The sequence below is a fragment of the Fulmarus glacialis genome, unplaced genomic scaffold, assembly GCF_000690835.1.
Source record: "Fulmarus glacialis isolate BGI_N327 unplaced genomic scaffold, ASM69083v1 scaffold1954, whole genome shotgun sequence".
NCBI classification, from domain to species: Eukaryota; Metazoa; Chordata; class Aves; order Procellariiformes; family Procellariidae; genus Fulmarus; species Fulmarus glacialis.
The window spans coordinates 730-25,955 of record NW_009205872.1 but is presented as its reverse complement, the minus strand read 5'-3'; the positions used below and the strand labels follow the sequence as shown (position 1 = coordinate 25,955).

General features: G+C 39.0%; 1 protein-coding gene across 1 annotated transcript; it reads left to right on the top strand.

Annotated features, from left to right (window-relative positions):
• Nucleotides 1-245: 245 nt before the first annotated feature.
• Nucleotides 246-24,462, top strand: DZANK1 (double zinc ribbon and ankyrin repeat domains 1). Its single transcript, XM_009575538.1, has 20 exons — nucleotides 246-361; nucleotides 1,056-1,176; nucleotides 2,538-2,655; nucleotides 3,024-3,120; nucleotides 3,887-4,011; nucleotides 4,572-4,657; nucleotides 5,350-5,467; nucleotides 6,425-6,538; nucleotides 9,330-9,422; nucleotides 11,349-11,471; nucleotides 12,507-12,671; nucleotides 13,309-13,537; nucleotides 16,949-17,052; nucleotides 19,139-19,213; nucleotides 20,150-20,246; nucleotides 21,454-21,542; nucleotides 22,784-22,864; nucleotides 23,432-23,559; nucleotides 23,990-24,064; nucleotides 24,297-24,462. The coding sequence occupies exons 1-20, from the start codon at nucleotides 253-255 to the stop codon at nucleotides 24,460-24,462; spliced, it is 2,313 nt and encodes a 770-aa protein (XP_009573833.1). The 5' UTR covers nucleotides 246-252.
• The last annotated feature ends 764 nt before the right edge of the window (nucleotides 24,463-25,226 follow it).

Genomic DNA, 25,226 nt, shown 5'->3' with positions numbered 1-25,226 from the left:
TTGTTCACAGTTCTGAAACAGGAGAGTAAGTCGGAAGTGCGATGGTCATTAGGATCTTGCTCCTTTTCAGTGTGAAAATCAAACATTAATGAGAACTAACAGTTTAAAGAATCCGGTGTTCTCTCTTTTAAGAGAAACAAATGAAACCAAGGAATCATTTTAAAAGACTGTATTTCTCAATGCATTCTTCTGTTTAGAAAAATTATTGTCTGCCTTTTTGTTTTTCTTTTTTAAAGATCACTGCTGAGAAAAATGACAGCTGGCTCTGTCTCAGTTCCTCAGGTCATACCACTTCGAATCCCTCTTCCAGGGAAGGCAAAACATGAAATAGACACAAACACTCTTGTAGAAATAAAATCAGGTATGAATAAGAACTTTGGCTCTATGTAAAACCTTTTCATATGTGTTCATTTGAAACTTTTAGCCTCTATGCTTTTGTTTACATTTAATTATAATTTTTATGAGTGCCCACTTCCTTAAGGAACTTATAAAATTAACCAACATGTTTTGATACACCAAATATACTTGCACTTAATTTTATGCATTCAAACAATATTATTGACATGAGTTATTTCATATATGTTAGCAGTCTTAATTGCTTCCAAGATCAAGCTCTTAAGCTATTGCATTTTGCTTTGACTGCAAAACCAGTGCTTGAAAGTATCATATGCCAGGCTCACCCCAAAGGTTTTCCTTACATTTTTTGAAATGCCACCTTTCACCGTGGGAGAAAATGTCTTTTCTGCCATTAGAACGGGCATGCTATTGCAATGTTTTCATACAAAATCATTGCACAGCTTCTTTATGAAGATAAATACTGCTTATAATGAAATTATGTTTGTTGAGTAACTAATTTTTCATGGGAGAAACAGTTTTAGTCCCAAACATTCAGTCATTTATGCAACTGCTTTATTTTGTTTATGTGAGAAAAAGCAAGCACAGTAGTGAGTACTTTGAAGAGTAGAGCTTGTTTTTCACAGGTTGAATACAGTTTGGCTAATTACTTTCTCTGTGTCTTTCAGATACACCTGAGGTCTCAATTTATTACACTTTAGATGGAAGTAAACCAGAACTCATTAGGAAACCTGGCTATGGAGAGCATAACACTTTTAAGTATAAGGGTCCTATCGTATTACCAGTTGGGAAAATAATGGTCAAGGCACTGGCAGTTACAAAGTAAGTATCCTGTTTACTTCAGTTGTATTTTGACAAGGGACAGATATCCCAGTCATGGCTTGGAGCCATGCTGTTTAAAGCACTCCATACCTCACAAATGAGAGACGCCCCTTTCCCCAGCCAGTTTGCAATCTAAGTGATCTTCATGGGTTGCATTGACTTTGCTTTCTCATAACACCTTTTATCCATTAAGTGTTTGTGCAGATGGATTATTTCTTGGATGTTTATCTCCTGGGCTGTGGATGTAGGCCAATGATATGTAGAGGCTGTGAGTGAGAAACTAATAAAATATACTATACTTCGAGCTCATCCTTTTGAGTGTGATCATAAAAAGTGCCAGAGGAACTAGTGTGGTGTTTTCTGGGGTCATCCAGTGATTCAGCAGATTTACAGAAGTTGGTCTTCCAAGGAATCTGCTTAGTTTCTCCCAAAGGAGCACAGACTGCTAAACCTCACCGTTTAAGTACAATGTTACTACAAAGGTAAAGTACAAGGGTAAAGTAAAAATACGATACGTAGAAAACTGGATTTAGCTGCACAGCCACTGACTTTCTCCAAACTAACTTCATGGTTAGAGACAGAGAGGACACATGCATTCTCTGTCTGCACCCTGTTGTATTATCTTTTATTTCGAAGGGAGCAGAAACTTCCACTCCAGTTGGGGATTTGTGCTTGCTGTCCCCCACTATTCGCACCCGCAGGTAGCCTTTGCGTGTGTCTGCACTGGAACATAACAACACAAACCTAGGCCTCTGTGCATTTTCTGATATCGCTACCTGGATTAACACTTGTTTCCAGTATGTTTTTATTAAGTCATTTTCAGGTGGGCTAAATAGATGCTCTAGAATGACAATAAATCCTAAATGAATGGTTTGGTCATTTACAGCCATTTTAATGTTACTGCTGTAATTTAATAAATGGTAGAGCATGACAGTTGTTATGTCAAATGAATAGGATGCTACCTGCTGCTTGACTGGGAAAATGAATATGGTATTATGAATGGAAGAAAAGTCTTGCTCTGCTCTATTTTCTGTGATGCTGGTAAACAATAGTTACCCCAGAAAACAGATACAGGAGTATCAAGAGTTTTACATGTAAAAGATGTTGGGGATTAAAATATTCATACATTTCATTGGTAACTTCTTAGTGTGCACATTTTAAACTGAAAAAAAATTTTAAAAAGAACAAAACAAGGCAGTAGTTACTGAGAGTATTGCCCAGGATTATACTTATTGTATGAAATAATGATTCGCAAGCTTGGAAGAGATGTACCAGCAAATGAGCCATGTTTGTCAATGATTTACTTTTTGCTGCACATGGGTTTGTTGCATGTATATAGCTTTATGAACATTGATTTTCAGGGACTGCAGGGAGAGTACAGTTGTAACAAAGGTATTTCTGGTAGAGTACAAGCAGCCAAACATCCTCTTCTCTGCTGAAGACAATGACAAGAATTTCCTAAAAGATATCACCACACAGGCAAGTTTTAGCAAATTTAACTCCTTGTCTGAATATAAAATGTTGTATGTGTGGTATTACTTAAGAGATTAAACCTTGTTTGCCTATACTTTTTATATATTTTATTACCTCTGTTTTCCCATCTTTGCTGCCTCAGTCCTTTTTGTAATACTAAAATTTCAAGGGGACAATTTTTTTTTCTTCTTCACTGGTCTTTCATTACCAGTTCAGGTCAAATATTTTTAAAATACATTTATCATTTAAGATTTTCAAATGCTTGCACTGAAAATTAGCATGTGCTTTTAAAATCATAACAAATAACTGTAACAAGAGAGGATTAGAGCAAAACTAAATATTTCATTTGGAATTCAAATGGAATTACTTTTTAGGAGGGGGAAGGTGGGATGTTTACTACAAAACCAAAGAAGAATGGAGTGAATGTGGAAATCAAGCCTGCCTGGAGTGAAGCACCCCAAGATTTTCAAGGTATAGTATTACTTTATAAGACTGAAATAGACTTCTGTGTTAGCTGAAAATAGGCAGTGTAAGGTTTTCCTCTTACATCATTGGTAAAATAAGGGTAATTTCAAAACTATCTCAGAAGATAGAACATCCTCTGCGAATTCCAATTTCGATTGCTCAACACTGCAAATAGAGAACAAAAATTAACTTCCATACATATCACATTACCTCTTAAAACACATTAAAAACTCATTCATTTCTGAGCAACATAACGAGGCCCAGACTATATTTCCCTTTGTGCCAGAAAATGCTGTTAAATTGATGGGATTGCAAATCCTTTATGGAGTTCTTTACTGATGTTTGCTTGCAGTAAGATTCCAAAATATGTACACAAAGCAGAAATGAAAGCTTGACCCAGATTTTCTCTATCGATGAAGCCTGTTATTCCATGGTAATGGCAATGGGACTGTTTAAGAGCAGGGAATTGTATTAATGTTTACTCATTAATTTACTCTTAGGAGCTGGGGTTGTTTTGAGCATGCAGGAAGGAAGAAAACTGTAAATAGAGAAAAATACAAAAGTAAGCTTTTTCAGAGAGGAATGAGGTTTCTTTTAGTTTAATTTCCTATAATTCCATGCAGTTTATTTGAATCCAAAACCTGGATGTCAAATACATTTTTAAATATGCCTAGCTATTGGAATTTAAAATAAGAGTATGTAATATTCATATTAAGATATATGTAAACTGCATGAAGTGAATGGCAGTGGAATAACAGGATTGTAATTTTAGACTTGGAAACAGAAAGAAAGACTGCTCACAGGTCCCTGCAAGGACCACAGCTCCTTGCCAGTCATTTGGAAACAACAGAGTACAGAAAGGAATCCACCTCAGCACTACCAATAGAGTCATTACAGGTAAGCAAAGGGGCATTGAGGAAAGTTGTAAAAGGCTGTCATCAGAACTGAGCTCTAAAAAAATAAAGATATGAAGATTTGTGATCATTCTCATATAATCTGTCAGAAATTAATGCCTTTGGCTGTATTATACAGTACTCATTTAAATTTACTGGTAATGATGCTCTGGAATAGGAACGCCCAAAGCACTACACAGTTATCAGTAAAGACAAAACCAGGCAAAGCAAATTAACAATGCCTGCATTCCTATTAATTCTTTTCTATTACTGAATCTGCAATTAGCAAATAATTATTGCTATAGGTTGGCAAGTTGATATTTAAAACTTAATATTCAGTAAGGCTATCTTGGAAGTAAATAGCAAAACATTGATTTATTTTTATTGGAAGAAGCTGTCGGTCCTTAATGCAGCTAATGGGGGAATCAAGTGTAGTAGATATTCCTTAAAGCAATGCATTTCAGTGCAGTTTGTCTCAAATAACATCTTTAGCTGATTTTGCTACTCTTATATGCATTTTGGAAATATTCGCTTACTAAGGCTAAAGAATTACTTTTATTTCAGTTTGCTAGTTCTTCTGCAGTGACTAGCCGGAAAACCTTAGCAAGCACACAGGTGGCAAGGATCCAGAGGGAAACAGATTTCCTCAAGTAAGTGACTTCTCCTTTTAACATATTTGTCCTTGGAAAGTAACTAATTGCCTTTTGCAACCAAAGGCAATTGATAATACTGTGGGGCTCTATAAAAACGAGGAAACCAAAGACAGACACTGGCTCATAACTGGAGAATGTGATCTTGGTAGGGCTTTGAAAATTCTTTCTCTTACGTATAGTTTTATTTACATCTCGCCATACACAGCTATCAACTATCTTATCATCCTTTAAAAAAAATTCCTAACACCTGTAGGATCAGAGGAAATGCTGTCTTTTCAAATTAGAGTACAGTCCTCATTGCTGTAGGTGAAAACTGCTGGAGTAGTCTCACGGAACATTAGTGCTTATCAGTATTGAAAGGGTTATGTGATCTACATCAGTGGTTCCCCATGTTGTAGCAGTGAGGCCTGGATACAGATTGTGTGTCAGGAGACTTGTTTACCTCACGTGGTGAGGAAGAAAGAATGAAACTCCATAGCAGCCAAAGAGCTTTCTACCTTGCAAAGTTGTTTAGAGTTCAGAACCTCATATCATGGATGCTGGGGCATGGTCTAGTAGACCACCATAGCTTGGAAACCACAACTGAGAAATCAGTGGCCTGAGTCCTGTTACAACAGGTTCCAGATTAATCATTATTATGCAGCAGCACAATACCAAAACAAGCTCAGCCAGTTTGCTCCTATTTTCAGATGTGCACACTGTTCTGCACCTCGCCTGTCTGACCCCTTGGCTCACTTCTGTCAGGAGTGTGGATCTCCTATCCCACCTGTGCCAGTACGTCGCTTCCCACCCCCTGAAGGAGCACAGGTCAGCAAAACATCATAACAATCAACAAATCCTGTTTGGAGAAACCAACTTCCTCAGCAAATTACACATTTAGTGCTGGCAAAACCATTATTTAGTCACACTTTCATATGGGAAGTTCTGATTCTTTTATTTTGTTCAATACCTTTAGCAGTGGACCCAATGTAATTCTTAAATGATGGGCAAAAATAACCACAGATTGCTTCAAGTGCCATATATTTTAATAAGGATGACAATGAAAAAGTAAATTGTGTTTTATTCATTTGTGCCAGGAAACATCCCCAAATTCAGATTCCTCCTCATCCTGCAACAACAACCACCACGTCTTCAGGACCTGCATATGCATCTTTTTCCAGTGCTAACTAGCACAGTTAGTTAGTTAATAACTAGTGTCTATGTCACAGCTGTGGAAGATCCATCTAATATGCCTGAAACCTTAAACGGTGGCATGTGTGGGCATCTGTAAGAGCACAGAGTTTTTACAGTGATGCCTATCTTCTCTAAGCTCTTCCCAAGAGATAATAACCTGATCTGACAAGTCAATGGTGTATTTTTTTTTCCTGTATCATCAGGAAGTTTTCTTGTCTGGGGCAATGCTGTAGTTTCAACTGATGTATGAGAATATTCAGGACCTCTTTAGATTAGGTTCATAATTAAGAGGATTTTAACTACCTGCACACATTTTATAGTAGTATTTTAAGTTTACTGAAAATTAACTTAGTACCTTTCTGGCATATTTTTAGTAGTCAGTAAAGCATTCTCTTTCCAGTTGTCTTCGTATTTTCTCAATAGCATTTGATCTTTAAGGATCAGTATCAGCATCTGTGGCTGTCAGTTGCTATGTTTCCAGTGACTTTGCTGCTGATGTAGACTCTAACCAGGAAAATATTGAAAATCTCATAATAACCTTAATGATTTCATTATGGTCCTTAACATGCTGTGATGTGGCTTTTTCTTCAGATGGCACCATGTCTTGAATGCAGACATCTTGTGCCAATGAATACACCCACTTGCATTGTATGTGAGTCGCCAATAGCTCCACAGCTGCAGCCCCAAACCAACAACTGCGTAAAGGTACTTGAGAATAAATGTAACAAAATAGCAATTTACCTCCTGTCATGGATTGTTCTAACAGATGACTTAATTACAAATATTTTGATCCAACTCAGGTTTGTGCAATTACATTATGACAGCTTTAAGGGTTAGTAGGACTAAAAACACCTTGAATAGAAATAATTGTTAAAGGTAAAACACATAAGCTCAGGAAGGCATGCTGAAGAGCACATAGTAGCAGTCTGAATGACAGGAGTGCATGCACTGTGTTCAGTAAAGAGATATTCTATGGTTCTATGATTTATGGCCCTAGTATTACTAAGCATTTTAAGTTTATTAAATATGTCCCCATTACTCTGCTTACCTCATTTGATTGTAAGTGCTTAGCACAGATAGGCTGGCAGGACTGGGGCAGTGGGTATATGCCCAAAACCTTAGAGCACAGTCTTGATCAGTGACCCAAAACTGCTGGTAGACTTAACTAAACAAAATTTGCCCTACAAAATACTCCCTACCCAGGGGTATGGGGACCCATGTAGGGGCCTCCTCGATCCCCCCGGTCAGGGGAAATGGTGTGAGGAGGAGAGGACTGATACTGCATGTCCACAATTGGTTGCAGAGCTGGTGTCGGCAACAAGGTTTTGGTTTCTATGATAGTGGGACCCTGTTTGAGGATCAACATCTCCTTAGGAGAGATGGGATCCACCTCACAGGGCAAAGGTATCTTTGCCAGCAGGAGAGCTGGTCTAGTAAGAAAGGTTTTAAATGAGAAATAACAGGGGAGGGAGGGTTACCAGCAGCCCTGTGAGGGAGTGATGGACAGGGCTTACAAGCAAAGGGTCTTGGGTGATGTGGACGAAAGGGAACTCTTAATCAACAAAACAGGGCTTAAGTGAGGTCGCCTCAAGCATTTGCATGTAAGCAAGGAAGTGCCTATAAGGCAGCATGATGGGGAACCCCTCCCAGACCCTTTCTGTGAAATCAGCATGCTGGGGTCCCTCTCTGAAGCACCCACTAACACAAGCAGTATTGGGAGTAAACAAGAAATTAGACATCTGCGTGCAGTTGCAGGGCTATGATCTTGATGGGACCACAGAGACGTGGAGGGATGGTTTGCATGACTGTATGGGTGACATCGTAGTGGGTGTCTGCTGTAGACCACCGGACCAGGAAGAACCAGTGGGTGAGGCCTTCTACAGACAGGTAGAAGTAGGCCCACATTTGCAGGTCCTGGTCCTCATGGGGGACTTTAAGCACGCCGATATCTGCTGAAGGAACAACGCAGCAGGGCATAAGCAATCCAGAGATTCCTGGAAAGCATTGATGACAACTGCTTGATACAAGTCATGGAGGAGCCAGTGAGGAAGGGTGCTCTGCTGGGTCTCATACTTAGAGAGAAGGAAGGGCTTCTGGGGATATGAAGGTCAAAGACAGCCTTGGCTGCAATGACCACGAGATGGTGGAGTTCAGGACCCTGAGAGGAAGGAACAGGAGCAAAAATCAAGATCATAGCCTTGGACTTTAGAAGAGCAGACTTTGGCCTCTTCAAGGATCTGCTTGAAAAAGTCTAAGGATATCCTAGGCTGCATTTAGGAAGTGTGGTGCCAGCAGGTAAAGGGAGGTGATCCTTCCCCTCTACTCAGCACTAGAGAGGCTGTATCTGGAGTACAGTGTCCAGTTCTGGGCTCCCCAGTACAAGAGAGACACGGACATACTAGAGAGAGCCCCACAAAGAGCCACTAAGATGATTAAGGAACTGGAGCATCTGGAGGAAAGACTGAGCTGGGACTGTTTAGTCTAGGGAAGAGAAGGCTTGGGGGAATCTCATCAAGGTACATAAATATCTCAAGGGAGGGTGTAAAGAAGACAGAGCCAGGCTCTTTTCAGTGGTGCCCAGTGACAGGACCAGAGGCAATGGGCATAAACTGAAACACAGGAGGTTCCCTCTGAACATCACGAAACACGTTTTTACTGTGAGGGTGACTGAGCACTCGCACAGGTTGCCTAGAGAGGTTGTGGAGTCTCCATCCTTGGAGATATTCAAAAGTCATCTGGACATGGTCCTGGGCAACCTGCTCTGAGTGGCCCTGCGTGAGCAGGGCAGGGTTGGACCTCCAGAGGTCCCTTCCAACCTCAACCATTCTGTGGTTCTGTGATAATTGCAAGGGAACATTTTTGGAAAGAGAAGGATGCTGAAAGGAAACTATCAACTGAAACCTATCAGGGAACAAAGGAGATTAATAATCTGAGGCAGTTATCAGCTTGATGTCAAAGTAGATTATAGACATTGGCCCAAATTTTATGTTTTATGACAACCTTCGTGTAGGTGCAAAGACAAACCTGAACAAACCTGAATTGGTGCCAACAATCAAAATATCAGACTCATTATTCTTAGCCCTGGTGGAAACTCACTTGTTGATAGTGACTGTGCTAAGATCTTTTAGGGCACCCTCATGGTATATTATTATTATTAATAATTTTCCTTGCAGATACTGGACTATCTGTTTTGTGTGAGTGCAGTGACTAAGCAAACTGACACTAATACATAAAAAGATCTGGAGGTATTGATGCTAGATCTCTTGAGGGAACTGTGCCATAGTTTAAAAAAAACTGTCACCAAGATACGTAGATTTGTGGTGACCGGGCAATATGGCCTAACTAAAGTCTGAAGCCCACAGCACAGACTTGAAGGATCTCTTCTATCTGCAGGGCTGAATAAACACAGCACTTTGTAAGATCAAGGCCTCTTCTTATTATTGTCGTTCACAGTTTTCAAACACCATGTGAAATATATTCTTTCTCTATTTAAAAGGGTAAAGTAATTTGTCAGGCGTGTGGCACAGGAAATCCTCTTCACCATAAACACTGTGTGACTTGTGAAAGCAAACTGCCTGAAATACAGACGGTAAGGCTTCTTGCATGAATCACACTGGGGTTAATCAAATCAAAGCATAACATTCTTTTTCTTTGGAAAACTGAAGTCATATCCCTGTGTGCCTATGTTACAAAAGCAGAGAATCCCTCCCCCATGCCATATTCAAGCCCAGTACTCCCACAGATGCTCCATCACAAATGTCCGGCTAAACATAAGTGTATTGTATACCTTCAAGTTTCTCCTGTGGAGGTCAGGATTGCAAATGCCGTTGTGAAAGCTCAGAAGGTGCTTAGAAAACGGGTAGTCTTGGCTCCAAGGGAGTCTTGTTTGTGTTCAGATTATTTTTAATTGCAATAGAAAACTTGAGTATATACATCAGGAAGATCATTCTCATTGATTTCAATTATTTTCTGAAAATAAAATATTCTTTTACATTATTTTTCTTATCTCCATTTGCTGCTTCCCCTACGTGCGTTACAGCTACTATGCTTGTATTTGGCTGTGACTCTGCACAGAGGTGAGAAAAGCAACAATAAATGTTCCCCCTAAAATTGCTGTCTGTTTCAACTGCCCATTTAGCTTGCTCATTTGGTTCCTTAGAAGAATTTTACTTTCACTTCTGAAGAGAAAAGTCTTGTATGAAAACCTTATGGTATATTTCATTTCTCCAGGTTGTGATAAATATAGAAATGAGAGAAGAATAATGATTTGCAAGTTAAAATCTTCTGATTTATATTGGCAACATCCTGAGTTCTAAAACTGTCGGTAGCTAGAGGCAAAGATCTCTTGTATAGACACTGAGGTGTCATTTCAGAGTGAATTTCAGTAGGAACCTGTACTTACCTAAGATAAACATATGTTTAACCGCTTCACTGAATGTAGATATTAATATGTAGTTAGGCATATGACTTGAATGGTGAGATCTGTAGTAGCTAAGAGAGAAAGTTAAATGCTTATTATTAATAGTAATTAGAAATTTTACTAATAATGGTGATTAATTAGTGATAACAATAGTAATTCCTGAATAATTAATAACTAGCAATAATGCTGATATTACTATTAATGGTTATTAAATAATTTAGATTTAGAACACATTTAGACTTGTGGTCTTGTAAATTTTATCTTCCAAATGAACCGCCAAGTTACATCATTCAAATTGCAATGCAGGCCACAGATGAAAATAGGGCTATTTCGTGTTTGCTTACTTGTTATTGTGGTGTCTGTAATCAAAATAATTTTCCTCAGGTACTGTTCCTTATCCATATTCCTGACTTGCGGAGAAAATAAACCGCATAAGCCCTGAGGCAAAACCTAACAAAACATTTTAAGACCTCTTTGTCCTAACTAGGTTCTATAAACCACCTCTAGAAGTTTCAGCTGAAAAATCTGTTTCATTTTGCATACACATATAAGTTAATTGTAGTACGAAAGCTAGGTAATATATAACTTGTATGAGGTAAAAGAGTGCAAAAAAAAATTATGTAGCAAATATCAAACTGAGAGAAAACTGATTGTCTGAACACACTCTCCCTGCCTTACTACTACAAAGAAAGGTACAAAGAAAAATATCTGTTGTGTTCTGGATTTGAAAATAGAAGTTTATCAGCAGAGAAAGCTCGCTCTTAACTTTGAGTGTACTTTTACATGGGGCCATATTAATAAATACTCAGTGTAAAAGGACACGATTGATACGGAAATAATTTTTTTCGTGTGCTCAGTTCTGCTAAAAATATTTAAAAATTAATTAATGCCACATTTTACTGTGGTTTTGTAATGAAAAAATTACAGGTTAGATCCAAGTCAGTCTGTTGCTTAATCTAAGTTGAAATAATTCTTTTAGGCTGAATATTACTTTATGTTATCAAAGTAGTTTGCTTTCCTCTTTCACCTTATTTAGCTTGTGAACTTTTCTTCATAAGAAGTATTTCCTCCCTAATGCTTTTTTTGTTTTATTAGCCCATGTTTGGAGGAGACACCCCCCTGCCTTATCCCAGCCAGCAAAGGAAGACAGTTTTGTGCTCAAAATGCAATCATGTTAACCAATGTGATGCCCGTTTCTGTGACTGGTGTGGAGCCAAGGCACGTGCTCTCGGTGTTCGTGTTCGTGACAAATCTATTTTTACTCATCTGTGACCTGCAGCAATTTCAAACTTATCTTTGCAAACTCTTGTCAGTTAGTACATAGCTTATTATTATCAAAACACTTGCTTAGAGCACATAGGATTATATAAAGAAAAATTAAAAGCTTAGATGACATCCTGACCACATGTCAGTCAGTGACTTAAGGGTTTAGAGATGTAAACAAATTACCATGGTTCAATAAGCATCAGCTCATTGCATCAGTTGAGATGCAATAGCTGTGTACTTTGCCAAAGTAACTTATCCATCAAAGGTTAAAGTGTAGGCTAACCTAATGCAAGTTTTCCCATATCTGCTCTGGGCTATGATCACCTATACAAGTAATCACCAGAGATGAGATGATGCATGCAATTTTTTTTGGCTGAAGGCCTCATTAACTTCACTGAAGACAAGGACTTTCTCTTAAGTGCTGCTCAGTAGAGCTTTTGCATGGTACAATCAATGTAAACAATTTCCTCTGGTATGTATTTTTATAAGTATAGTGTTTCAAGCTAAGATCGCACTTGGGGAGAATTTTTTTTCTGTGAGCTAAGTCTACATAAAATTTTAAACACTCCCCTATATGCATACATAACTATTGGTCCTGTACTGTACCAGGGGACTCAGGGTGGTGGGGGTAGTGTTAGAATTGAACAGGAAAGAATTGCAGTCACTACTGAATATCAGCGAACACACTAGTAATGAGAGGGCTTTGCCAAAGAAAAGAAATATTTTTGAAAGTGTCTGTTGAAAAAATAACATACCAAAATGCTAGATCTGTCTGAAAAAATGTTTGCCTCCATAGCACAGTGCTGAGATAGCTGAAGATGTACTGTCTTGCATCTGCCAGTGTGTTAGCAGTCTGGTATCCTGGTTAATATTTCTAATCTAAGAGCTTTAGGTAGTGCTAAATTTTATTCATGTCACTGCTTTTATCTTTCCTGAACCATGCATCATATATTTCTGTAGTGACAAGTGTTTCATTCAACTTTCCAGCCTGGACCTCCTCCATCCTACTTTACTTGTTTCAAGTGTGGTACAAGCAACCGTCCATACGCTCGCTTCTGTGGGTCCTGCGGTGTTTACTTAGAGCCCCCATCAAGGGTGGGTTCTCGGAACGGCAGTCTCATGGATGCTGGGGACTCACTGGGGTTTTCTGAGGTAAGACACACAGTATTACAAAGCCAGGCTTGAACACAGCTAAAAGGCTAGTCCACTGCACGTATAGATCGGCACAACTCCATTCATTTCCTCTTTGAGACAACGTTGTGGTCTGTGAGCATGCTGAGGGCAAAACCGAGGATATGTTTATTCTGAGAACTGCTTTCTGCCAAAAAGTAGCCTTAGCCAAAGGCCTTAATCCAGTCTTACTCTAAATAGGAAAGTGAGAAACAATCAGCTTTTCAAAAGTCTTAGCTCTTTAAGTACTCTTATTATTTGTGAATTATTTGTGTCCTGCTGATACAAGGTATTCTTTCATGCATATGTAACACTGATTTGAAAACTCTGTTTTAAGAAAGACCATAACATTTAGCAACGCCAGTTTTTGTCCTACAAAAGCATATATATTGTTCTGCTGGCAATCATGAAGAGTTTTGCTTTTGCTTGAATATTTGTAGTAAGTTGCTTCATTGTTACAGACTGGTAATTAAAATCAAGAATTGTTACTGATTCTTCCCGCTAGCTTTTTCGTTCCTTTACAATTTTGTGTACCGTTCTAGTTAATTTCTGCTTGTAAGCCATTTAATTATATCTAATTATATTACTTACACTTTTCCTTCCCCTCCACTCCCCACAGGCTAAACGATTTCAAGCTCAAGTTGCTTGGCAGCCTCTTCCTGTTTCCTTGCCCAAATCAAGGGCAGAACTAAAACAAAGAGAAGATAAAGGAACCCAGACCATTGGACTTTTTTACCCATCTAGCAAACTGTTGGAAAAGAAGGAGCTTGAGCTGATTTCACAAAAAGAAAAGCTGGAAAAGATGAGTGATCATAAGCCTCTCCTGACAGCCATTAGTCCTGGAAAAGGTTAGGAGTTTTGATTTTATGTTTTCTAAACAGAGCTGCAATGTATGACCTTGCTTTTTCTTGAAAAGATTATAGTCTATGGAGTGTGGCATCAGTAGAACACCGATTTACCTCTTTACAAGTCTGCCTTCCCACCGGTCACTTGTAAATGCAGTGCCTTAGAACTCAGATCACTGATCTCCATCAATAGTTAAAAGAAAGCCTATCAGCAATATCAAAATTATGGTTACTGACCCCTGTGCAGCCTTACTAATTTGCTAGTAGTTTGATTTCCTCAGATCCTACAAGATCAGGGGCAAGTGTCCTATATTTGAACTGGAAACCACTGAACAACCACCCCACCTCTCAGCATGCTCCCCACCCCTGCAACACGAAGCTCAGTTAGTACTGCGATAGCACCTGCTGGCAGTATTGTTACAGATAACTCTGAGACACAGGGGATCGTAGCTCTTGAAAAATATGATGAGGTTTGTCTATGTGAAGAACTTGTTTGGGGTGCTGTTGTGGAATAAATCAGACGTTTCAGAAGCAAAGGAAACTAAACTAGAGACAGGGACTCTTAACAGGATTACAAAAAGCAGGGTTGGTAGAAACCTTGAGAGCTCTTGTAGGCCCCATCTTCCAGCCCCACAAAGGTATCAGTACATCTACGTTGCTCATTGCAGAGACTGTCCATGCACAGACTACTGTATCAGTACTGCAAGCGATTTTGTTTCACAGTCCCTGGTTTGGTCAGTTAGTTCTTTGTGGAATCACTTGACTGTTTGCTGTCATTAACAAGTTTGCAATTTTCAGAGATTTTAGTTTTACTGTCCTGGGAAAACTCCAACTTCAGCTTTCCGGATCCCAAACCCTTGAAGACAGTCCATCAGTATTAATTAGGGACCTAATAAATGGCCCAAAATTTAATCTTTAATCTCACAGGGAAGTCCAGTTGTGCAGTCCAGAGAATAAATTAATTTTAAATCACTACAGCATCAAACCGTGGTTACTTTTTTTGATCGACTTTCCCATCTCTAGCTCTTTGCTACAGTCAGAGGGTCAACCCTCAGGCTGTAACAGAGTTATTTATCTATTGGGTAGAAAAAGTTGCTAATGAATGTTAGAATTCCTGTTTTGACTCTGCGTATAAATATCCAGATGATGCATTTTTATTTTTAAAATTATCACTAGGGAAATCTGTTTTCCTACTCCTTTGCTCTGAAACATGGCATGTTGTCTTAGACATCACTGTAGGAAATATAACACTTGACTCAACATGTCAGGGATCTTAATTTAGTCAGAGATAATAAAGGATTGGCCTGGAATAGTGCTGAGAGAAAAAAAAAAAAAAGCAACACTGAACATTCGTGTATCTCTATCAGAAGTACAGCTCTTGACTTGTGAGTGAGAACTCCTTTCACTGGGAAAGGTTGGGAAGAAATTCTGAACTGCTTTTGAACTACGTTAATTTTTAACCATTTAACAGAGGTAACTTTGTGGAAGTTGCACTGTGTAACATATTCTCCTTTAGACCCTGCCAAGGACTGAGGAACATGTTTCATTCTATAAATCAATAAATGTCTGTTACAGTCAAGTCTTTCATGCTGTTCCCTTTCCTTGATGCTGAGCTCTTTATAAGGCTTGAAACTACATGTATCAACAAGACCATGCGCTATCACCCAGAAAATCTTGTTTATATATGCCAAATATGTCCATTATTTCTTCAGTTCAAATAGAATCAGACATTTGATATTAAAGTTTTTAAATACAAGTGGTTAAATAAGTTTTGGGGTTTTTTCATTTCTTGACCTATCAGCCATTAACTAACCTTCTTTTCTTTTGTGAAGCTTAAAAAAAAACAGTTAGGACAGGGGAAAATAACAGCAGCACCAAAACACTAATCCTCTGATGTGTACTGTATTTCTTTTTTTGCTGTACTTTCCGTCTGTTTTGAACAGGAGCCAAGTCATTTACCAGGTAAATTTTACAAAGAAGCCTCCCCTTTTCTACTGTAACAAACAGTAAATCAGTGTGATATAGGTGTAATCAACTATTGACAGCATGAATTCAAGTATTCCATCAGTGCTGCCAAAAATCCTTTTAGATGTAATAAAACGTCAAACATGCAAGAATATGTTCCTGGCCATCTGGATTTTTTGAAACAAAATCTGGGGATCTAGGCCAGTTATGAACCAGTTTCTTGCAAATAATACCAACTTCTCTGGAGTCATCACTCACCAAGTAGTAGTCTAGCTTAGATTTTTTAATTACTATTTTCAACTTGTATTAGTTTTTGCATGCGAGACCATGGCAGGGAACAATTTATGTTGCTCTGTGGATCCTTCTTTTTATATTCCTTTAAAGCTGCCTAACAAATAAGACTTGCTGTTTTAGTTCATCATAGTTTCTACCAGTTTGATCTTGGAAGAGTCCTCCGAGCACAAAAATCCTTGTGCACTTGCCTTTTCTTGTAAAAGTCAGAGCAGCACTTTTCTTCTGACTTGGCTTCTTTTCACTGTTTTGAGCTTCACTTAACACAAAGGGAAGGATAAGGTCAGAGCAGCTTCATTGTGTAAGTTAAACAAGGTTACCAAGCCTACACAATTTATTTACAACAAAATAAATCATACTCCGTACTTTCCATAAGTATGCTCAAAAATAAAATTAGCCAGATCCTGATAACAATCACTTAAGAACGAGAACAAGTCCTTTTGTTTCTTTCTCTGATGAAAACAGAACATTGCTTCGGAAATACTTGGAAATACTGCAAAAACTCTAAATGGCTTAAGATGAGTTTTGAATCCAGGCGCATTCAGCCCCTCATGTTTCATGCCCTGTACCAGCATAAAGGAATGCTGACTCTCTCCCAGAGACTCTGACAGGCAAAAAATCAGGAATGGTTAAACTTCGAATATGCTCTCCCATACATAATTGAAAGGCATTTGTTTGGGGAATAATTTACAAAGACCAGAATGCTGTATAGGTTGAGTCACTATGTCTGCAGTTTTCAGATTTGGCTTATTGTTACCTGTTAGTGATCTCAAATCAACTAAAATTCAGTTCAATAAAGCACAATTGCTTAGTTGTAATATTGTAGGGAGGGGGAGCGGGTTGTGATCTGGAATAGTGTGAGATTCTCCTTCACACGTGGCCAGTTTTGATTCCAAAAGACAATTCCAAGACATGGTTTTGTTGTGAATAGAGGTGCCCTAAGAATGAATTATAACCTATGGATAAGAAAGTATTTCACCTTTTTTTAGGGTATAACTTGCTTCTCCTTTTCTTGATCAGATGAATTTTCTAAAGAAAAATCCAAATTTTTTTGTCTCAATGAAAATATGCTATCTTTTAAATAATCCATTACATGAGTAGAAGAAATGTTAATCACAATTTCAGGGATTTTTCTCCTGCTTAACTCTCTCTGATCAGGTTACTGGAGAAAACAGCTGGATCATGTCTGCGCTCACCTTAGAAGCTATGCTCAGAACAACCTTGAATTCAGAGCACTGATTGGAGAACCTCGAATGGGAAAGGTAGGAAGGGGCTTGTGAGTAATATCTTCCTATGCAGCCTCATTAAAAGATTTTTGTGGCTGCTAGACAAACACTGGAAAAATAAATGTCTCCCTTTTCTTTATACCTTGACCTGTTTGTGTGTGTAATTTGTTTTGTCATTCCATTTTCTGCTCAGTCTTTTACTGCAGATTTTTTTCTACTTTTTTTCCTATGGCAGTTTCTATTCTTCTCTGACCTCACAGCTATAAGAGAAGTATAGAAGCCAGAAAGCCCTTGCTCAGCTGCTTTTATAGCATCCCACAGCAGGCAATCAAGAAAAAGAAGAGATCACTGACATCTATGTAGTTGGTCAGTTAAATAAGCCCTGCTAGAAATGCGATGTAATGATATGCTTGCCTCTGCTCCAGGCTGGATTACACCAGCAGGTAGCAGCAATTCTCTTTGGCTACATAGTCTACTTCTAGTATAAACTATACCAGTATTACAGGAACAGGGTATTGCTTTTCTTACTGGAGATGTAGTCTTCAGGATGTCACCAAACTGCATTAAAATGATTAAAGGGGTGATAGCAATAAGGTGGAAACTGGAGATTCTTCCTAAAGAGTCCTAGAAGATAGGGCTGCTATGACTGAGACATCATTTGGTCCCTGTCCTGAGGGAGGATCAACTCTGCCTAAACTGTTCCTGACAGATGTTTGCCTTGAAGCTTTTCAAACTCACCAACAATGGAGATTTCACAATTGCCCCAGGCAGTCCATTTCTGTACTCAATTATCCTTGCTGTTCAGCTGCAGTACAGTATTGCTTTCTTTGGCAGCCCTGCTGGGTTAAGGAGTTGCATCCCCTCACACTGCTTCCTAGGTGCTGCCAGCACAACTGCTTGTGGCAATGTCCTGTGGACTGGATCAGTGACTGACCCAGGCTAAAAATAGCTCTAGAGGGAAAAAAAGGGCATCAGTGCTAGTACAAAAGTAGGTTGGCAGTGAGCAGCTGGAAGTGGGATGCAGGCAGAAATAGGGTTGGGAACTCCTTGAACTGGCATAGCTACCGGGAAGCTTTTTTCCAGTGTCTGACCTGAGTCTCCCTTGTTACAGTTCAAGCTCACTACTTCTTAGCCTGTCCTGACTGATGTGACACACCAGTCAAAAAACGCCAGTTTTAGCACACAGAAACAACTATAGAAAAGTTCATGAATACTGGGGGTCAGATATCTAATTGTCATCTAGCAGATTACACTTTTGCGAGGTATGACACTCCATCAGATACTTTTCAGCTGAATTCTATACCCACTGAGACCTGTTGGGTTCACCAATAGGTTCAGAAGCTGTAGTAAATGTAAAAGATACCTGCTTGATGGAGATGAAGTACAGGTCCACTGCAACTTGTTTCCTTTGCTACAGGATTCAAAAAGATATGCCTGAAAAATATTAAATTGCCTAGAGTCTTCTTGGCCTTTTGTCATCCTATTGTCTTGAAACCACTGCCCCCAAAAGTAACAGAAGTGATTCAAAGTAGATGCCAAATATCTGGGTTTAATGCTGCTTTTTCAGTTTTCCTGCAGATTAGAAATATAATTAACCTTATCTCAAAATTCTCAACCTGCTGCAATAGAACCTTGTCAGCTTCATTCCTCTTCTTTATAATCCCTGTGCACTTATTTATATATAACTTCAATAGTCTTCTTGCCAGCACTATTGTCTCAATGAATGGATGTAGAAAGGCGCCCATGTTTTACTACAAACTGTGCTTCTACAGATGGGTACAACTAAACCAGCAACCAGTTCTCCTGGAGTAGGGAATCCTAAGGACACCACAGCCTTTCATGCAGCTGCAAAATCTGGGTGGAGAATGATTGAACTTTCATGAAACGTAGCATTATTACATCTTTTGGATTCATTTGGCATTTCAGTCATCCTGATATTTCCAGTTACTCAAAATACCACCTGCCCCTTGCTGAGTTAGATGGGAAGTGTTGGTACAATATCACAAGTAGGCAAAGGCCACATGTGTGATTTTGTGTATTGGCTCCTTAATAAACATCATCAGCAAGACTTATTCCTAAAGCTATTTCTGTGTACTTTTTGTAAGAGATTCTTTCCCTCTAGATTAATTCTGCTACCATCTGTGAGGATGACTATGAAGTCATTATTACATTGAACTACGCTCTTGCTATTAATAAGGTCAGTTTGGGGGACGAGGCCCGTTGTTAGGCAGCTGATTTAAAGCTGTCGCTAGACCAGCCAGTGTAACATTGATATATTTTAAATTCAGGTCTAAACAAGAAATTCTTTTGTTCAGAGGTTAACTCATCACTTCAGAGAAAGGAATCTTTTTCTTTTTCTGTTGGAGCTGGCTGAACAGGTATATTTATCTGATAAAGCCAGACTTCATGGTTATGTTGCTATCATCTTGCATTTCATTAGTTTGCTATTAATATTATCATTCTTCTTTCAGCTGATGTTGTTTGATCATTCCAGCACCCCTTAGCTCTTGATCTTAGAGCCTCCTTTTCTTCAGTCTGCATACTGTGCTCTTAAGAAACAAGCTTAGTAATTTTCAATAGTTTGGAGATAACGTTTGCCAGACCTCCTGTTAAGCGTATTCAAACACTCGAAAACCGTACCTCCAGAATTACCATGTTCCAAAACCCACCCACGTATTCATTTCCAGCTTTTCAAAGATGAAAATCTACCATTTCAAAGATCCAAAATTCAGACTGTATCGCTTGTGTAGAATCTATAAAAGCTTACCTTGCCAAGTGGTGCCTGAAAAGGTGTATCACGTCATTTCACAAGTGAGGAGTTAATCAGATCTCTCAAGCGGTAGACACACTTTCATTTGGATGAGAATCTTCATTTCATTAAGTGAGGTTGTTTCACTTTTTTCTTTTTTTAAATCAAAACAAATACCTAACACACGGTTTAGAAAAAAATGACACATTATTTTGCCTCAAAACAGAGTTCAATTACATATAATAATTTGTCTTGTGCTAATTTGAGACTGATATTAAAAGCCTATATATTTTTTCATACGCAACACCACTGTTTTGTGCTACTAGGATTATAACAGCATTACCTGATAATCTGATTAACTGCCTGCATTTGATGATTCTACAGGATATTCATACTAATAAACCAGTGAAGTTCAGCAGTCATTACCTGAATACTGTAACAGAAGTCGAAGGTGGACAGGATGGCAGTCAGAGTAGTTCTGGTAAGGTTTTTTTCTTCCTCTCCATCTTTATGATAGACCATAAATATAGTAGTCAAGAATACGGAAGTAGTGCTTGGAAGGTTAGACGCTGAGATAGGCAAACAAATATACTGGCACATTCTGCGCCTACTTAAGTTGATCTTAAGTCTCAAACTGTGGCTGAGTTGAGATTTAAGCAATGTACAGACTCTGTCAAAAGCTCATGGGAATACTTCATCCCTCGAGGACAGCTGGAGTGGCCAGTAAACTGCAGCCGCAGCTCAGCAGTGTCTTTATTATAGTGATAAAATTTTAGATGCTTTGCATATTTTTTTACAACAGGAGCTATAAATGTCAATATTATCTCTACTTTTGAGCTGTGCCAGGGACTTCAGCTTCGGCACATTTGGCAAAGATAAGAAATGATGAAATACATTAATTCTAGACCTAGTTTTCAGAGATGCTTGCATCTCCCATTGGTGTCAGTAACAGCTCAGCATTTTAGGCATCTCATATTGGACTTAGGTTTTCATTAAATCGACTAGTTGTAAAGTCAGCATTAGAATTCAGAAATTCCTATAGTATAATTTGACATACTTCAATTCACATATAAGTTTCGGCCAGTTTGTGCTTCTAATCTGAGAGTTGGCAAGTGGCAGCCACGGCACTAGGAGCTGGTTTTCTGGAGCGTCAATAATGTGACTGTGACTCCAGGCACTCTAGTAGCACCAGCTCAAAGGGTCCCCGCATGCTGCATAATTTCCTTATCAACCCTCCTGCACATTGGTAGATTATGTCTCTTAAAAATAATGGACATACGTATCTACTCAAGGTCCTCTAGTCTTGTTCTTAAGTATTCGGGAGCTAAACAGCATTGAAAAATTGTAAGGTTTTTGGTCAAAACAATTAATGAATCCGAGTCAAGCCTCTTGAATATCTGCAGCTAGTTAAAAAAAGACTCAAACCCCCCAAACTCCACATTTCATTGAATCTTCATTTCAAAATAGCAAGTTTTTAAGTCTGCCTGAGTGTAAACCTTTTGTTAAAACCAGTCTGATCTGCAAAAAATATTTCATCACTTTCTCTTGTAGAAAATTGATAAATATTGCTTTCATTTCAACACAAAATAAAATATTTTTGTGGATAAATTATTTCCAGATCTCTCCCCCAAGTTCTTGTTAGGATACTGACTTTGCTTTGAATTAACACTTGTTTCCCTTTCTGGTAGGCAAAGAAGATCATAATCTTTTCCATTCAAGAGGCAAAATAAAGAGAACAAAGTCAAGAACACTTACAGAAAAAGAAGATAAGCTCCCCGTACGTATCTTCTGCCAGTACAGGAAAAACTACCTATAAAGCAGCACTAACATGAAGGAGGGCATCCAAGGGTGAAAATAGAAAGCTTTTAACACTGATTGGGCTGGGAGGCAGGAAAGGGGACAAAAGTCCAACTTAATATAAAACCTGAAAATTGGTAGCTGGCATTTATTACAGAACTGGGAATAACCAAACATTGTTGCCACTAAGAGCTTAATTAGATTGTTGCTCACATTTTTGGACCCATTCTGTTTCACTGACAGCATTAGATCTGAAGACTGTTGCAGACTGATTTTGTTAGAGGTTTTTCTCAGAAGCAATGTCAGATGGAGGCATTATCGTCTTCCCTTGACCCTTACTACTTGGTTTGACTCCATAGGACATACCCTTGGCTGTGCTAGAACTACTGTTGGTACAGTCAGACTGTGAACTAGACAGGGGAAGATGATCTACACAGCAAGCTTTTAAGTTAACTCAGTTTTCCCATCAAGCTGTCAGCACAACTGAGGGCTACCTTAATGCAAGAAGCAAGGCTTTATTTCGACTAGAGACCAAATATCCTGGAAGCACTACCTACTAAATGGATTGTCAGTAATGGCATGGAAAATTTCAAAAAGGGAAACATGCATTAATCTAAGCTTGGATCAGTTATCCAACTCGACAGGTGAAGGAAGATACAGAGCTTTGTGATGAGTCCAGAGACAAAAATGCTTAGTCAAGTGATTGGGCTTTCAAAAGGGGAGAGGAAGGAGGTGGAAGGCTGGGAAGAAATAAAAGGAAAAGGTTTTAGGTTTTGTTGTTTCTTTGTTGTTTTAAGATTTAGTAAACTAACTTCCGTGAGGCAAAACATACTCATTTTTTAAATAAAATACTTCCACAAGTTCTGGAAGCTTCAAACTCTAATTCTATAGCAAAGAACTTGTGCCCATGTTTAATTTTACTGTGGTGAGCCGATCTTTGTACAGCCCTGGAGAGCTGCATTGATGTAAAGCTAATCATTTGCAGACACGTTTGCTGAATCAAGACCTCAATAGTGAGATATTAGTCTGGGTTATCCAACACTTGCTCAGATTCAGAAAGACATTCCCACAGAAAGCTCATGGATTAGTAATGCCGAGGCTCAGCTACGCTGCATTCATGCCACTGTGCATTTTCCACCTTCACTCAAAGGCAGAATATGGCCCACCTACTTGTATTTGCACTATGTGAAATATTACTGGCTATTTTCTGTGTTTCCACAGGCAGAATCCAGACAACTACTGGAGGAACTGGGTCCAAATGGGAAAGGAAGAATCAACTTGGTAGAACAATTGCTCAGTGAAGTAAGTTATTGCTTGCTGAAGTTTCCCTTTCCAACTCTTTGACCATTTACTGCATGAATATTAGCCTGGTACATGACTTCAACTTTATGCTTAGGAGGCAACATCGTTGCAATACAACTGACTGTCTTGAGATTGAAAGAGCGTTTTAGAGAAGAAACAGCCTATTTTACATTTATATATGTTCCCCCAAATTTCTATTTGGCCGGTGTGTAAGGCATTCTCCTCTGGGTTTGTCAAGGCCATACAGAAAGAAAAATATATTATAGTTTAGGGTCAAGTCCTCTGTATAGCTAAAGCAAGCATAACCTCTACCTTTTTGCTGTGTGGTAAGGTGCATCCTGTCTGTGGGATCTAGTTTGACTGCTCTTGTTATATACATTTACTCTGGAGACGACAAACATTTTCAGAAGAAATGTGAAGAAACAATACCACACCATTTGAACATTTCTCTATCTTGAGTATAAAGTCCATTTGCCAACTTAAATTGGCATAATATTAAAGCAAGGTGGAAGCTAAAGAATCTTTATGGCTTTTAACAGCTCACCTTCCGTCTCATGTGCATTCTAGGGAGCTGACCCAAACTGCATCGGTGACGAGGACCGACCGGCTCTCACAGTTGCTGTCCTTAACAAGCATGAAGAAGCAATCTCCCTTCTTGTGCAGAAAGGTGCTGACATTGACCAGCAGTCAGGACTGTAAGTGAGCACTGATTCTCTGCCTCGGGTCTTTTGAAGTTTTACCAAAAAAGCACTTGTGCTCCACTTTTCAAGAGAATTAACCTCCCAAGTAGCTCCTTTCAAAGCCAAATTTAAAAAAAAAACAACCTGCAACTGAGCAAAGATAATAGTATTCACAGTCCTTCTTTCAGTTGCCAGCTTTGAAGATTTCTCATAATTTCTGTTAGGAAAGCTGCTGTTCTATTCAACTCCTTCCCCCATCCACTAATATGATAAACTTAATATAATAAACCACACTAAAGCCTACCAAAAAAAAAAATCACCGTGACTCCTAGTGTATTCTACCTCCTCCCATTCATTTTCCTTAGTTTAATTTGCTAGACCACTTCTCCATGTACCAGGACAGTTTCCTTAGGTAATAAGTACATTGCTTATTCCTCCTATGCAGGCACAACAACACTGCTCTCCATGAGGCAGTTCTCCTTGGATTGGAGGGAGAGGAATGCATCCGAGTCCTGTTACGGTGAGTACTGCAGTTGGGCCTCTTGCTGTAGTCTGCTTGCACAGATCTAGTTGGCAATACTGAAGGGCCAGAGCCTGCCTGAGGCTCAGTGCTCTTCTCTCACAGTTGTGTCCCTACAGGAAGAGGCATCCGGAAATTCTCTGCATGAACATTTACCTACAAGCCACTTCACTAATTCCAGTAACTTGGAATGAATTTAAGTAGCTTAAAACAATCTGTTCTTTATTTACAGCTGCAATGCAAGCATAAAAAGGAAGAATGCAAAAGGGCAAACGGCATATGATTTGGCTGTTACAGCTGGAAATAATGAAGTTATTTCATTGTTCACAAGTAAGCTTGGACAGGGAATGTTGGACAAACTTACAAAACCCAGGAACATTGGTCTCATCAGTGTGTGATTGCACTCCACTTTTCCCCAAGATGGAGATGGAGATGGAGGTTCTTTGAGCTTGGGAGCACCTAAGCGCACGCATCCAGTTGTCTGCAGACTTCACAACCCCGTACAATCAAGTCAGGCCAACTATTTTGTACAAGATTCCCCCATTCCTTCGCAGCAGTTCAGAGCACAATTCTTCACTGTCTGCGCTCTGTTCTGCAAGATTTCTTTTCCTTTGCAAACCCGTGCAAGGAGAGGGACCAGCCAAACCTTCCAAGGCACAAGGACATTTTAAGGAGAGCTGATGAACACTGCTTAAGACAGTTTCACATCAGAGCAATAGCCCTGTTAGCTGTACTTTGATTAGCTTATTTTCCATTTTGAAGTTAAAACTGCATTCAGTGCAGCTCATTGCATTAAAGGTCAGATTCTTTTCCTCCAGAAAACTGAGTAAAATTACTTTGCTGTTTTACCTTCAACTTTTATTTATAAATGCACCAACATGAGGCAGCAGCCAACTACACGTAGAAGGATACCAGGCACACTAAGATTTGGTATAATTAGACATTATTAGCCACAATCATAAATCCTTGAAGGAGTTTTGAAACTCCTTCCCCTTTTTATTTCCAAAAGTATACAAAAGCATTGGTATATTCAGTATAAAAACGGAAGTGCCTGCCAGCTCTCGCAAGCAACACAAGTTTTTGCACCAGAGCTACCAGCATCTCCAAAATGGAAACAGCTGGGTTTAAAAAAACAAGAACAAATAAAACCACAAGTAGTAAT

What these genes read in the sequence shown, in the direction of transcription:
- DZANK1 (XM_009575538.1), top strand. Translation starts at nt 253, where the DNA reads ATGACAGCTGGCTCTGTCTCAGTTCCTCAGGTCATACCACTTCGAATC. An exon ending in TAGAACAATTGCTCAGTGAA is followed by an intron (nt 22,865 to 23,431) that starts GTAAGTTATTGC and finishes TGTGCATTCTAG; the next exon opens with GGAGCTGACCCAAACTGCAT. An exon ending in TGCATCCGAGTCCTGTTACG is followed by an intron (nt 24,065 to 24,296) that starts GTGAGTACTGCA and finishes CTTTATTTACAG; the next exon opens with CTGCAATGCAAGCATAAAAA.